Raw genomic sequence first — 15934 nt, 5'->3', positions numbered from 1 at the left:
GACTCGACTGTACACTGTGTTCGTGTTTTCCTCCGAAACAATAAGTTGGAGCAGCCTTTCAACGCCTCTCCCTGCCAGACAACAAAGTAAAGCTAGTTTTCGGTTACCAGCCCGACACGCAACCTGACGTATTAGCCAGAGGTCACTTTACTATGGGACCTGTTTTATATACGTGCTGAATAGTTTGTGATGGCTGCAAAAAGTGCAGCCTTACCTAATGTCCACCCTCCTGTTACTCATTTTATATTAAGTTTTAAAAATCTTGGTATGGTGAGTAGCCTTCAGTAATAGTAATAAATCACACAGCAATAGTACAGTCATGTAGTTGTAAAAAGCATGATAATATATTAAGTAATCCAAAGTATTCAGAATATGTTACTCTCATTGAGTAACGTAACGGAATACGTTACAAAATACATTTTGGGGCATGTATTCTGTAATCTGTAGTGGAATACATTTTAAAAGTAACCTTCCCAACACTGAACAGGGGATTATATAACACAACTTGAGTTTAGCTATTTATTTAATCTCTTTCAAGGATTCATAAAAATATTTTAACTTTTGTAAAACTTTGTTGGGTTTTCTTGGCAATTTTAGATAAAATAAAATCTACTTTTTCTATAACTGCTCTGTGACTTCATGCCTAACCAGCTCGTTCCTTCACAGTATCTACAGTTGTGGTAAGAAGTTTACATACACTCACAGGCATGAACATAATAGTAATTTTCCAATTTTTCAATTAGCAAAACATTCATTCAGAGTTTCAGGTGAGATGAGGCAGATATTGATAATGTAATAGTGAGTAAATCTGCAGAGAAAAAAAATGCTTATTTTGGGCCAAAGTTGCCAATCTTTTTAAGTGTTTTTTATTAGATTTGCCTGGTGACTAACAGCAGTTCATCCTCGCTGTTGTCCTTGTGCTCAGTGGTGTGTGCCAAATGTGAAGTCATAACTGCTGGCATGCAATACGCTTTAGTGTCTTTTCAGCTTCATCTCCCTGTGAACAGGCGAATCTCTTCAGGCATTTCCGTGTTAAATCAAGGCAGAAATAGATTTTTTGGGGAAGATTTTCAGCAAAAAGAGACTACCCCATTCTGATAACAATGCTGTGTTGGCTATAACACTTTGCACATGCAACAATCAGTGCATCAAACATAAACAGGGTTCTTAAACATGCAGTTTTCATTTCCGTGTGAAAACTGCAATTAAACTTGCAGCTCTCAAATAGTTAACAAACCCTGGGTCACATTGAAGCTAAAAAAACTGCTGTGTTTTCAGTTTAAAAGCTTAACACAACAATGAAAACTACTGATCTTACCTGTTCTGCTCCTCCAGTTTGGCTAGCAGCTCCAATTCATCAGGACTCAAGTTCTCGGAGTCTGCTGGGGAGGCTGCAGGTGCTGACAGCACTGCATCGTGGGAAGAGGAGTCTGGGCTGAGCACAGGGCTGCCATTCGATGAGGGATCTGGATCCATGCCAGGTGGGGAGGAAGGGCACTCCAGCTGAGGGGGAGCCCCACCAGAACCCTCTCTTTCCGGGCTGCCGCTGGGGATAGACATGACGCTGAGGTTGGCGTGAGGTGGGTAAAGCAGTGCAGGTGTGCTCAAAAAAACGTCTCCCAGTCTCACTGTATGTCTCCTTCCTTAGTGAGCCTGGCTGTTGCCTGATTGGCCACCAGGCAAGCCTATATGATCAGAGGTCCTCAAACCTGCCAAGAATTAAAAGAAATGTATGTGAGCAAAGGCTAAATAAATAAAAAACAAAAATAGTTTAGTTCATGTCATTGTTATTAACTTGATAAGTTGATACACAGGTGCCATACTATATTGCCTGATAATACCAGTATAATGATGCGATATGAAAGTATCATATCATGATATCAAACGATATCAAGCGTTTATGCTCCTTAGTGCACACAATGACAAAAATAACCCAGGCATTACTAACAAGGAGAGCCGAGTGTGACTCTCTGATGACAATTTAGTAAAAAAGGAGCAGGGAGTTACTACAACAACCTTCAAGAAAGCTCAACGCTTTACAAAATATGCAACAAAACTGTTCCTGCTAAAGGTGGAAACAACAAACTTGTTTCATCACATGAGGCAAAAAACACACCATCAAAAACATCTAGCCTATGAAGGCGGACATGCTAGCTATATGCTAGCTGGTTATGTATGGGCTTTAAGCAGCTTTTAACAAGCTTAACTCAAGATCAAACACTCCAGGTACAACATATTTTTCAACTTTCACACTATTGTGCCGACTCCTCAGGAGTTACATGATTAAGTTACTTTTCTGTTAAAGTATTTAGCAGTTATGCAAATTTGATTTAAAGTTTACAAAGAAAACAGTACAAAGGCTAATTTTGTTCTTAATTTAATGTGTCACTGCTATTGCACTGTACTGCTGCTGCTGGTGCCTTGTAGCAACAGATTCTCCCTTTGAATCAGGTAGTCTGTTAACATGGCATTAACTCACTGGAAAAGAAGGATGGAAACTGTCCTTTATTTTTATTCACACTAATAAATACCACTGCCTGTAAACTGGAAGCACCAAAAAGTGCTTCCAATAATGTTTTCCCCCATTACTTATTATCATAATTTCCTTGAAATATAGTGATATAATTTGGAGGCTATGTCACCCACACCTAATAATCTATTTCTATCTATTCTAAAGCTACAGGTAAAAATACTGTGGTTACATTGAAGAGTTAACACAACATTAAACAAAGCTTTGATCCTCTTCAGTCAGTTTCATTTAGTAAAACAGAAAACTGTTTGCGGGCCAGATGGCAACCTATTACTGGGTTGATTTGGCCCCTGGGGTGTAAATTTTGTTTCACTGCTCTATGAAGGATAAAGAAGGTAAAGTGAAAGTGAAATGTAAAAGAACCCACCCACCACTTTAATCACACTCTAGATCTTGTTTTAACATATGGCATAGAAACTGAACATTTAACAGTGTTTCCTGAAAACCCTCTCCTGTCTGATCATTTCTTGATAACATTTACATTTACAATAATTGATTACGCAGCAGTGGAGAGTGGACTTTATCAAAGTAGATGTCTTTCTGAAAGCGCTGTAACTAAGTTTAAGAATATAATCCAGCCACTGTTATCATCGTCAATGCCCTGTACCAACACAGAGCAGAGCAGCTATCTGAACGCTACCCCAACAGAGGTCGATTATCTTGTTAATAATTTCACCTCCTCACTACGTACGACTCTGGATACTGTAGCTCCAGTGAAAACTAAGGTCTCTAATCAGAAGTACCTGACCCCGTGGTATAATTCTCAAACACGTACCCTAAAGCAGATGACTCGTAATCTGGAGAGGAAATGGCGTGTCACAAATTTAGAGGATCATCATTTAGCCTGGAGAAATAGTTTGTTGCTTTATAAGAAAGCCCTCCGCAAAGCCAGAACAGCTTACTACTCATCACTGATTGAAGAAAATAAGAACAACCCCAGGTTTCTCTTCAGCACTGTAGCCAGGCTGACAAAAAGTCAGAGCTCTTTTGAGCCAACCATCCCTTTAACGTTAACTAGTGATGACTTCATGAACTTCTTCACAAATAAAATTTTTATCATTAGAGAAAAAATTACCAATAATCATCCCACAGATGTAATATTATCAACAGCTACTCTTAGTTCCATTGATGTTAAGTTAGACTCTTTTTCTCCAATCGATCTTTCTGAGTTAACTTCAATAATTACTTCCTCCAAACCATCAACGTGTCTTTTAGACCCCATTCCTACAAAACTGCTCAAAGAAGTCCTGCCATTGATTAATTCTTCGATCTTATATATGATCAACCTATCTCTAATAATCGGCTATGTACCACAGGCCTTCAAGGTGGCTGCAGTTAAACCTTTACTCAAAAAGCCATCTCTAGACCCAGCAGTCTTAGCTAATTATAGGCCAATCTCCAACCTTCCTTTCATATCAAAAATCCTTGAAAGAGTAGTTGTCAAACAGCTAACAGATCATCTGCAGAGGAATGGTTTATTTGAAGAGTTTCAGTCAGGTTTCAGAGTTCATCACAGCACAGAAACAGCTTTAGTGAAGGTTACAAATGATCTTCTTATGGCCTCTGACAGTGGACTCATCTCTGTGCTTGTCCTTCTTGACCTTAGTGCAGCATTCGATACTGTTGACCATAATATCCTGTTAGAGCGATTAGAACATGCTGTAGGTATTACAGGTATTGCACTGCAGTGGTTTGTATCATATCTATCTAATAGACTCCAATTTGTGCATGTAAATGGAGAGTCCTCTTCACACACTGAGGTTAATTATGGAGTTCCACAGGGTTCAGTGCTAGGACCAATTCTGTTTACATTATACATGCTTCCCCTAGGCAGCATCATTAGAAGACATAGCATACATTTTCACTGCTATGCAGATGACACCCAGCTCTATCTGTCCATAAAGCCAGATAACACACACCAATTAGTTAAACTGCAGGAATGTCTTAAAGACATAAAGACTTGGATGGCCACTAACTTTCTGCTTCTTAACTCAGATAAAACTGAGGTCATTGTACTCGGCGCTGAAAAGCTTAGAAATATGGTATCTAACCAGATTCTTACTCTGGATGGCATTACCTTGGCCTCCAGTAACACTGTGAGGAACCTTGGAGTCATTTTTGACCAGGATATGTCCTTCAACGCACATATTAAACAAATATGTAAGACTGCGTTCTTCCATTTGCGCAACATCTCTAAAATTAGAAATATCCTGTCTCAGAGTGATGCTGAAAAACTAGTTCATGCATTTATTACTTCCAGGCTGGACTACTGCAATTCATTATTATCAGGATGTCCAAAAAACTCACTGAAAAGCCTTCAGTTAATCCAAAATGCTGCAGCAAGAGTACTGACAGGGACTAGAAAGAGAGAGCATATTTCTCCTGTTTTGGCTTCCCTTCATTGGCTTCCTGTTAAATCCAGAATTGAATTCAAAATCCTGCTCCTCACATACAAGGTCTTAAATAATCAGGCCCCATCTTATCTTAATGACCTTGTAGTACCATATCACCCTATTAGAGCACTTCGCTCCCACTCTGCAGGCCTACTTGTTGTTCCTAGAGTATTTAAAAGTAGAATGGGAGGGAGAGCCTTCAGTTTTCAGGCCCCTCTTCTGTGGAACCAGCTTCCAGTTTGGATTCGGGAGACAGACACTATCTCTACTTTTAAGATTAGGCTTAAAACTTTCCTTTTTGCATATAGTTAGGGCTGGACCAGGTGACCCTGAATCCTCCCTTAGTTATGCTGCAATAGATGTAGGCTGCCGGGGGATTCCCATGATGCATTGAGTTTTTCCTTTCCAGTCACCTTTCTCACTCACTATGTGTTAATAGACCTCTCTGTATTGAATCATATCTGTTATTAATCTCTGTCTCTCTTCCACAGCATGTCTTTTATCCTGTCTTCCTTCTCTCACCCCAACCGGTCGCAGCAGATGGCCGCCCCTCCCTGAGCCTGGTTCTGCCGGAGGTTTCTTCCTGTTAAAAGGGAGTTTTTCCTTCCCACTGTCGCCAAAGTGCTTGCTCATAGGGGGTCATATGATTGTTGGGCTTTTCTCTGTATCTATGAAGCGCCTTGAGGCGACATTTGTTGTGATTTGGCGCTATATAAATAAAATTGAATTGAAATTGAATAGAAGGTGAAGCTGACAGTCTGATGTAGAACAATGAGTTATAGTAATAATCAAGTTTCTGAGTCAGAACTCAATAAGTATGAAGCTAATTTTCTCTTTATCCTGCTTCCACTTTGTAACAAGTGTTATTTAGAGACTTTATTGTCTGGTGCTGCGTGGCTCCAATATTTATCTTATCCTCCAATATGTTTCCGACAAGACTATCAAAGCAGATTTTATAGTTTTCTGCAGGTAAAAATATCAATCAATCAAATCTTTATTTGACCATATAAGTAATAACTGTTTTTTTTTTTCTATATTTATTAACATATACATATTACATGTTTATGGCAGTGGCTCTTAGACTCTGTATCACTCTATGAACTCTGTGATTAGAGAGATGGTTTTGCCATGCCTAGCTGAGTGGAACCAGTGATGCAGATATATCGACACAGATTTGAGCGCTCTAATGTGGTTTACACAGACATAATCACAACTTTTGTTTTTTTGTTTTTTTCCTCCATCAGAGGGAAGAATCGACTGGTCAGCATATTTAAAAAAAAAAAAAAAAAAAAAAAATCACAATAAAAGGTTACTGCAAATTACTTGTTACACTGTTATTCAGTTAAGATCACACTGCACAGCTTTCAGAAGGGCTAAGACATTGTCACACATTCATCTACATTCAGAAACAGTGCCACAAAATGACTGCAAGCAGCTGAGGAATTTATTAAAACCAAACTATTAAACAAATCGAATGAATTACAGAGTAAATTCAGAGAGATAAACTCAGATTTCACACAGTTTATGAGCAGCTGACACCACTGGTTTGGAATAGAAGGCTGAGGGCAGTTTTTAATTGAATTCCTCATAAGATAAACTGAGGTGTGATTTCCCAGGAGGAAAAAAAGGCTTTATCATTCAGCAGATTGTTGATGCAATCATGCTTTTTGAGCTGTAGTTGAATTTCTTTTATAAAGGATTAAAAAGAAGAAGAAGAAGAAGAAGAAGAACCTACATGTGCATTTGTGCGCTTGATACTTTCAGTGATAAGGACCTTGCAAAGCACAAGCTTGGCATAAACGTAATATTTTACTAGCTAATGTTAGCCTGGGTAATTAAAAAAAAAAAAAAATCGATACAGCAATCGATACAGCAATCGAATGATATAACGCATGGTGCTGTGTTGAAACAAAGACACCAGATATCGATATCATATGGTTTCAAATAAAAAGTAACTCGTCAGCAGTAGAATAATAAAACCAATTACTTTTTCACTTCACCAGATGGTGCCGTTGAGGTTAATGATTTTTCTAGCGAGGTAACGTCAGTCGCACAGTAGGAAGTTGGTAAACCCAAGATGGAAGCAGGGATCAGGGAAAGTAAAAAATAAAAAATAAAAAAAATCTGAAAAGTATCATCCACATTTGAATTAGATGCATGGACATATTTTTTTTTTTTTTTAAACATGAAGCACATGGATGTGAAATGTGGGATTTGTAAGGAATATTATATGAAAGTAAAGTACTTGGGGAGTAGTGCAAACATAAGATCTCATCTCACATACAGAGGATGTTAGCCAAGTATGGCAAAGCTAACGTTCATTCAACTGAACTGAAAAAAACCTAAACTAAACTAAACTAAAACTCAACACATTTGGCTCAACAAAGCTTCCAATTTGGAATAAGCTAAAAAAGTAACACAATCTCATCACCTATGTTATGTGCAGACCTACTCGATACAAGGCTATGTAAAACAAGGACTTTTGTTTACTTGCTCAAAACAAGTAACAAAAGCGACTGCTGAATGCCATTTTAAGCTCAAAATACCTTTAACAGTACAATAGTCGACAACTTTTCAATTAAGCTAGATGACTGTAATACAAACAGTTTAGCTGGCCAGGTGAATGTAACATTTATGACAGCTTGTAATAGCAGTGTTGGTCAGTGTGCCTGCTTTACAGTCCCATTTTGAAGCAATAAATCAAAATGCTTTTTATCACAATAACAATGATTCCCACTTCTCTTAGACAGCACGTTTTGACCTTGGATTTCCCACATTTTCATCCTAATATGTCTGAAGATATCTGGCTATGGAAGGCCAGTGTAAAAATCTTTACCCATACCAAAGAAAACAAGCAAAGCAAATACTCACTCAACACATATACAAATACAAACTATTCCATGTGTGTAAAAATCCCACTTTCACTCAAATGCTACACATTTGTAGAGCAAGTGTGTGGTAGAATTATATTTGTTTTTGCATGACTTTAAGATTACATTTTAGTTGCCGTTTTGTTTGACTATCTGACAACCCAAATTCTCTGTAATTTTTTTAGAATCAGGACATGAGTACTTGTAGCTTTTTCCTGTGGTTAAGTTTCTTTTCACAGAGAAAACTCCAAAACAAAATGAGTCACTACAAACCAGGTGTGTCCATTTACTGGCCAAATGTGTCTCAGCAAAAGCAACAAAAATAAATGCATGAAAAGGTGCTGTGTTCTGGACAATTTTGGACTAGTGAGCCCTTGGTTCATTTTAGGGCTAGTTACTACATTCTGCATGTTCTTGGTACTCTATCACATCTCAGATGCATACTGGCTATGAGAAGGTGTTTGCATAAACTTGCAGCGTGCCACTGGGTTCAGTGTCTGGAGTTTGTTTGGACCTGGACTGACACCACTGACTCCAAATGTTCTCGCTGCGATTGTTTTGGTCTGCGCCCAAATTTGATTACTTTGTTTGCACCTGCACAAATGAACCGTACCAAGTGGGGAAATGAACCTCCATTTAAAAAGCACCAAAAAACTAATTAGTCTGGGTTAGGAGAAGATGACGCTCATTCACAACATTAACTCTGCTGCACTTTGCATTTTGATAGGATGTCAGATGAGTTTTGTCCTTACAACAAGCTAAAACAACAACAACAACAAAATGTATGCATCTCACAGTTTGCAGGTCTTTAAGTTGAAAATAAACTGTTTTGCATTGTGGACTAACAGAGACATTACATATTGTGGTGTGGGACTGGGCTGCAGAAATGAAGGGACTGACACAGTGTGTCGGTGCAGAACAACAGCAGTAGTGCTGCTTTGTAAAGTGGCTAAAATGGTTACAGTTGACTCCTCTGGATCTCCCAAGCTTGCTTTATAGATGTGTGACACACACACACACACACACACACACGCACAATAACTGCTGGTCAGCTAATAATCTGTATAATCCGTCTATTCATAGTCAGTTTAATCCCAACCAAGCACAGCGGTGTAGTGAATTCATTAAAACTATCATAACTAACTGACTCAGATCAAACTGTCTTCACATCGAAAAACTCCAAAACAGCGCAATAAAGAAATTCAGCTCTGTCACAGGGCATTAAAATTAAAGAGAACCATTCATTGGCCTGAAAAACATGAAGCACATGAAGCTGACATACACAGCAAGGAAAGCAGAAATACAGCCTGCAGGAGGGGAGAGGAAAGCAGAGGAGCATAACTGTCTGAACAGTGCATGGGGGAGAAACAAGGCCCACATTCATGCATCTTAACCAGCCCAATCAAAAGAGCCATTAACAAGCCTATGAAACCAATCACATTTGTAAAAGGGCTTCTTCAAAAAAAACAAAAAACCCAATCTGAAAGACAATCACTTTGATTTAACAGGATTTGCTGCATCGATTAAAAGATGATGTCAATCTGCCTTTTCTTCTGAAACTCATTTGACAGACTGGTGTAGCACCTGATGAAACTGCCTTGTCAATCAAGCCTCAACCCCAGCAGCAAGACTGAAGTGAGCTCGGTTATTGACATAATGTATAACTCTACAAGATACCTGCAGCATTTTAGCCTCTGGCTCTCACTTCCCAACAAGCAGCAGGTGAATACAGAAGGCTCGTGTTCACTATCCTGGCCAAGCTTTGATGTTTTGCACCAAAAACACAAAAGTATATCATAGAATATTTAAATTATATATGTCTCAATGCTGACTCTTTATGGACAGCAAACTCAGTGCCTGCTGCTATTATTACAGCGATACGGACAAATATCCACGCCAGATTTTCCTTCGGCCAGACCTGCTGGGCTTAAATTATTGCTGACCAAACACTACAACTCAAGCTTAGACTAATACATAAAGACTTAATAAAGAGGTCTTTAGATTAATTGAATACTGGGTTAATGTACTGCATTAAAAATATTCTACATGCCATTACAGCATCTTCTAAAGGGACTGCCTTTTAGGAATAACAGAGAAGACGTTTTGAGTGGTTTTCAGTACTACAAAGCACTATTTAGCCATGTCATTGTGGTCAACCCACACTGTAAAAGGTGTGAGTCATGCAGGACTTAAAAGTCCCCCTGCCCCATTCTGTCTCTCTCTCTCTCTCTCTCTCGCACACGCACACACACACACAAAAGACATGGTGACATTGTGAAGGTCTCTGGCAAAGCAAAACAAGCCATATTTTCAGGCTGTTGTTCTGTATATGACTGCAGGCCTGCAGTAATGTCATTGTGGGCATGGAACTGCAGAGAACTGAGAGAGGTGGGTAATAAGTGGTGGTGATGGTATTTCACTTATATTTGCTTTTCTGAGCATGCGTGTGCACCAAATGAAAGGTTACTTTTCAGTTGTGCCGTGACATTTCTCCACACTCTTTGTAACCTGTGTTTATAAAATCCTACCTCAATAATGATTTGTTGATAAATATGTGAACGACTGTGTGATGCACATGTTTAGTTTCTCCACCACCGCGCCACTGTGCACAATTATGGCATTGTGCATAGTCTATGCTTGAATGCATCCTCTCCGAGCTCTCACTGTCCACGCAAACAGACAGGGCCATTATCTCCCCCTCTGACTGTCCTCTGCACACAAACACACACCACCCCCCGTGATTTAACATGAATTTGCATTTATAATGTTATATGCATATATTGCATGGGAACCTTACTTTACGATGTTTACGATTAACAAAACATTAGTGCTTAAAAAAAAGGGGGAAAAAAAGGTCTTCACAGTTCCCATCTGGGCTCGACTTTGACACTGATCCACCCTGAGGCAGTTATAATAGGGAGGGTGACAAAAACAAAATGCTCTCTTTTGATCTCTTCGGGAGATCAAGTAATAAACAGATGGATCCGCAGTTTCCTTAGAGGAATTACATTATACATACACTTGGAGGTGTAAGAAAAACACAAAAACACAAAGCTAAAAAAAATATATCAAGATTTACAAAAACAAAATAAAAACAAACACACACAAAAATTAGCAAGTTGTCACAGACTTCCTGCTGTGACAACAAGCATGACCCTTGTTAATCTGTAGCTGCTAACCTCCTCGCTGTCCCAACATGATCTCATGCTTAGCTTCTGACACGTGGACTCTTCTCTAGCACGCTATTCAACTACTGTACCCGTTATCCTTGTGACTGCTGCTGGTCTCCACACTGCTCAAAACATCCCATTGTAAGAAGGGGATGTTCTTGTTTTTTTGTTTTTTTTTAACATTCTATGGAGCGTACTTCTGTGCAATGTCTGAAAAGTAAGACATGCTGTTACTTTAAACTCTGTCTCTGGGTGATCATTTAACTCATGAATATAACTGAAGTCACAGCTCAGTCACTATTTTTGATTTTTAATCAAATGACGTCAAGGTCATAAAATCCAGCTTCCCTCCCGCTTCCAGGCAAAGCTTTGTCTAGTTGTTAATTACCACTGAATCTGTGAAGCCAAAAAAGGTGCTCAAAACAGCCCAATATACTTTCTAACCCTGTCTTCCATCTGCTAGAGATATTCAACAGTGAATCTGAGTCTATATTCATCAGCTACCTGACACTCATGCAGACATAATCCATCGTCATTAGTAGTATTGTAATGACAATCTGCGCTCCAAACAGCTCTCATGTATCGACTGCACAGTATATATCAATGAGTGTTTATGTGCATATTGTGCAGCAGAGATTTTCCAGATTTGTCAAGTTTGAACATGCTATGGTATCAGGTATAAATGAGGAGGAGACACATTTGGGGAAAATTAACTGACAAAGCCAATGAATATTGTTTTGAGACTTCACAAAGTCTACTGACCCTGCTCACTTCCTATGACTGATGGTTTCCTGCTCTAAATGTAATTAGTATCCCTTTCTAGACGATTTGGTTCCCCTGAGTGCCATTGTGACAGGAAATTGTCTAGAAATGGCCATCCACACAACTCACTGTTGACTTCAAGTCACAGCTGACTCTTTTGTGCCTCTGAATGATCAGATTTGAACAGGTCAGATTAATCAATATTTTGGAAAAAAAAAAAAATAGTAAAACATCCATAATGTCAAAAGTGAACTACAAGATGGTAAGACCGAGAATAACTGAATGGTTAACTCTATTTCTTCTCCATACAGGTAAACACAAAAAGCTATGTACTAAACAGTGACAATCAGGCAACGATTGCTCAACTAATGACTTCTTTCAAAGGCTTTCACAATAAAATAATCCTCTCTGACACTAATGTTGGGAAGCAGGAGAAAGCTGTCCATTAGCCTAAAGAAGATCTGAAAAGGTGTGAAGTCAACAATAAATGAAGCTTCTAGCTGTTTCAGACTACAGGAGTGAAGCTGAACTCCAGCCCGCAAAGATTCACAGGATCACAGACGTGTAGCTCAGTACAACCATCCCTGCTGTGAGGCTGGGGTGGAAGGAAACGCATGTTTTCACGGCTTGGCACGGCGTGTCTAAAGCCAGTTGGTGGTTAAGCTTTTTCAGTCGCTGACTGATTTTTGCTTTCCTGTTGCATTCATTACATTATTTAAAGATTTCATACTTTCCCAGCAGTGCTGTCAGAAGCACTAATCAGTTGTCGAACTGTTTAATCACCCATTCTGATTACAAACATCTGCTGTTTGCTGCTGGAAATTTGTATTTGTTTGATTTTTTTTTTTTTTTTTTTTTGTCAAATGATCTTATTTTCTCAAATTTAATTTTAACTGCCTGAAGCCTCTCAGGAAAATGGAAATATAATAAAGCTCAGGGGGAGCATAGGACTGCTCAGCTCCCCTAATAAAGATTCAAAAGGGCCATTCTGCATAATGAATGTTTTTACTGTAGGAACTTAAAATATATATTTGATTTGAAAACAGATGCACTAAAGGATACTAAGGTAGAATTACAACTTTTACTTATGTAAAGGGACTAAATATTTGTTTATCGAGTTTGCAAAATAGTTATCCAACACAAGATTTTAAGTTAACACAGCATTTCTACCCTGTAGATATGCTGATAGGTAGACCATTTAAGGCTTTAAATACAAACGGTGCCACTTTATACTGGATTCTGTAATGTACAGGCAGCCAGTGCATGACTATCAATACTGGAGTAATATGATCTCTTTCTTTTTGTTGTCCCAGTCAGTAATCTGACTGCAGCATTTTGCACTAATTGTAGAAGAGCAAATATACAGTATACAGTGAATTACAGTAGTCCAGTCTAGATTTAAGAAAATCATGTAGAAACCTTTTCTGAGTGTTTCAAACAGATTTTAGTCTGGAGATTGTTCTGAGCTGGAACAAACTTCTCTTGACCACAGCACAAGATTTTAACCTGTGTTTTAGTAAACAGAATTAAGGACCCAGGGTGCTCTAGACAGAGGTTGCAGTTTTTCCAGGACTCATGATGGCAGCATAGGTGTAGTAATGTCAGCAGGGTAGAAACCATCCTAACGTTTCAGTCTGTGTGCTGTAAATTATAGTGTTAACACTTTATATAAAGAGTTTGCCACCACCATAGAAGTGATTTAAAACTACTTTTTAATAAAGGGGTTTATGTTGATTACATGGGCTAATCAGTTGGGGTTTTCCCCCTTTATTTGTTTATATATTTATTTATTACAGTTTTTTTTTACTCTCTGATATGATGACATCGCTACTTTCTCCACTGATTTATCTACACTGTATTTATTGATCGTCTTGTTCTTGGTCCCAGTGGTGCCACTGAAACTCCTGGAAACACCCTTGACCAAGATGCTCCAGTAGCATGATGATCTGAGCAGATGAAGACATTTTACTGCCATCTAATATGTAAAACCTTTTAAACACAGTGTTTACTATGCAGAAAACTGAGAGCACATCAAGTCATAGTCAAATTCCACAAATATTGTAAAAAACAATCAACAGCAAGAGCCCCATGTGATGACATGGATTTCATAATATGTCAGTATCTCACTTTTTTAATCATACTCTCATAGGTTCATACTATGGTAAATCATTCCCTAGTGTTAATTTTAAATGACAGCAAAACATTAACTGTTCAGTTGCAAGGCATCAACCTTTTGTACAGAAAAACCCCATGTTTTAAAAAAAGAAATAAATACTGGTAATCAAAGGCATGAACATAACAATAACATATTCTTTTGGTATTCTTTTTGTCAAAGAAGCTACATCAAATTACTATTCAAACAGGTGAATGAATGAATATAATTTTATGTACACAAGCCTTGATAAATATGGCCCTACGGTATATAAGTCAAATTTACATTTTGGTATAAATTGTGCAGCAGTATGAAAATGAGATCACGATTCAGTCTGTGTGAAACCTGCAGGGTAACACAAATCTAGTTACAAATCTGCAGAGAACAATAAACCAGACAGAGGAGGGCTGAGGAGGAGCTGCAGTCATAGTGAGCTTGAAGCACAGCAGTCAGGTCATCAAGCAGCTCCCTGTTTCCATGTGTCAGCAAAAGAGATGAAGTGCAGTGCCATGCAAATGGACAGGCAACCATAAACACACACAACCAGCAAACCAGGCAGGAACCCCAAGCATCAGTCCAAACAGAGTATTTTAAAGGAACACTATTCTGTTATTATTACTATACCATAAATCTCCACTTTAATCACATTTTGCATGGATTGCATCTGGGGATGCCGTGATCTGATATTTGGATCACATACCAGTCCAATCCTTACTTGTAAAGCTGGATCGGATATAGGTGATGATGAGCTACATGTTGTTTACTACACTACACAGCAGCAACAGAGCATAGTTAGCTAACAGCAAAGGAAGGCAGTTTGGAGGCTCTTCACATTGGCTACAACAACAGCTTTTCTTTATATGTTTGCCGTAGTTTCAATTTAACTGCAACTGTGGTCAATGTGAGCAGGTATGACTAAAAGACACTGACAACAAAGAAAAGTCACTGTCATTTGTATCTTAGAGGCAGTGCGTGCTTGGAAGCTTTTACCACATTTACAGGAATGTAAGATGTTGTAACCAGCCGTGTTAACAGTTCTTCACTTCATCTGTCTCTGTCAGCTCCACCCTGCATGGAATATGTGTGTGTGTGTAACAGTAAATTAAGGTGCACTCAGAACAAAGAAGGACCGCAAAAACTAACATAAATAAGGGCAGTATGGAGTAGCACATGACTCAGAGCCCAGAAATCAACATTACTGAAGCAGTGAGGGATCATCAAAACAAAAGGCAGCCAACATCAAAAGAAGAGCGTATGAGGGTTCAGGCATTGTTGATGAATAAAGGTGGCCATATCAAATATCAACTTTCAAGTTCATTAGAATTATCCAAACATATACTGCATTTTCATTTAGGTTTCTATTATTCACCACAGCCACTTCCCAATTTACCCAGCAAAATATAAAGAGATAAGGAGTGACACAAGACTTTTGCACAGCACCGCATACTAACCTAATCAGCGAACAAAACATCTACAGTGTGAGGAAAAGCTGCATTTAAACCTTGGGAGTAAAACACTGAGTAAAAGATCATTGTCCTGTACATGAAAAAATTAAGTCCATCTGAAGAAAAACTGCGCATATATGATAATAATGATTCCCCATTGAATCAATGAATAGAACTATTAACAAAAAAATATCATAATGTCACTATTTTATTATTAATCTATTCTGCTGTTGCTGCATTAAGACACTATAGTAGATCAAATGTTTTGCTTTAGAGTAAGATTTCAAAGAAGAGACATCTTTACTGAGACCAGTCATTAAAGACCAGTCTTGTTTCAGGCGTGAGGAAAAAGGAAAAAAAAAAAATAAATCAATCTTTCCATCTTGTGAGGACACACACATGGGGCTCCTGTGTATTACTGATGGTCCTCTCCGACAACCACACACAGTGGCAGACAACAATAACCCCGGACAGCAGCATGTACAGAATCTGTATAGTACACTGACAAAGCTGTGAGGTGATAGCCCTTCTCTTGTTCTTGCTACACACATTAAATAAATGCACACATGTAAGGTGTACGCACATCTCTGAGATTGTTCATCTTTAAGACAC

At 38.5% G+C, this 15934-nt stretch overlaps 1 protein-coding gene across 2 annotated transcripts in view; it reads right to left on the bottom strand.

Moving 5' to 3' along the window:
* The window catches only part of evi5l (ecotropic viral integration site 5 like), a 42863-nt gene that overhangs the window by 25129 nt on the left and 1800 nt on the right, over window positions 1-15934 (bottom strand). For both annotated transcript variants that reach the window (XM_006787477.3, XM_006787478.3), the window contains exon 2: window positions 1319-1709. In XM_006787477.3, coding sequence (XP_006787540.1) covers window positions 1319-1560 — 242 coding nt within the window. In that variant the 5' untranslated portion in view covers window positions 1561-1709. The remainder of the gene's footprint in view (window positions 1-1318; window positions 1710-15934) is intronic.

This window comes from Neolamprologus brichardi, chromosome 6 (assembly GCF_056152115.1).
Source record: "Neolamprologus brichardi isolate AB-2024 chromosome 6, ASM5615211v1, whole genome shotgun sequence".
Lineage (NCBI taxonomy): Eukaryota > Metazoa > Chordata > Actinopteri > Cichliformes > Cichlidae > Neolamprologus > Neolamprologus brichardi.
Note: the sequence above shows the minus strand (reverse complement) of the source record. Positions and strands in the feature narration are given on the sequence as shown.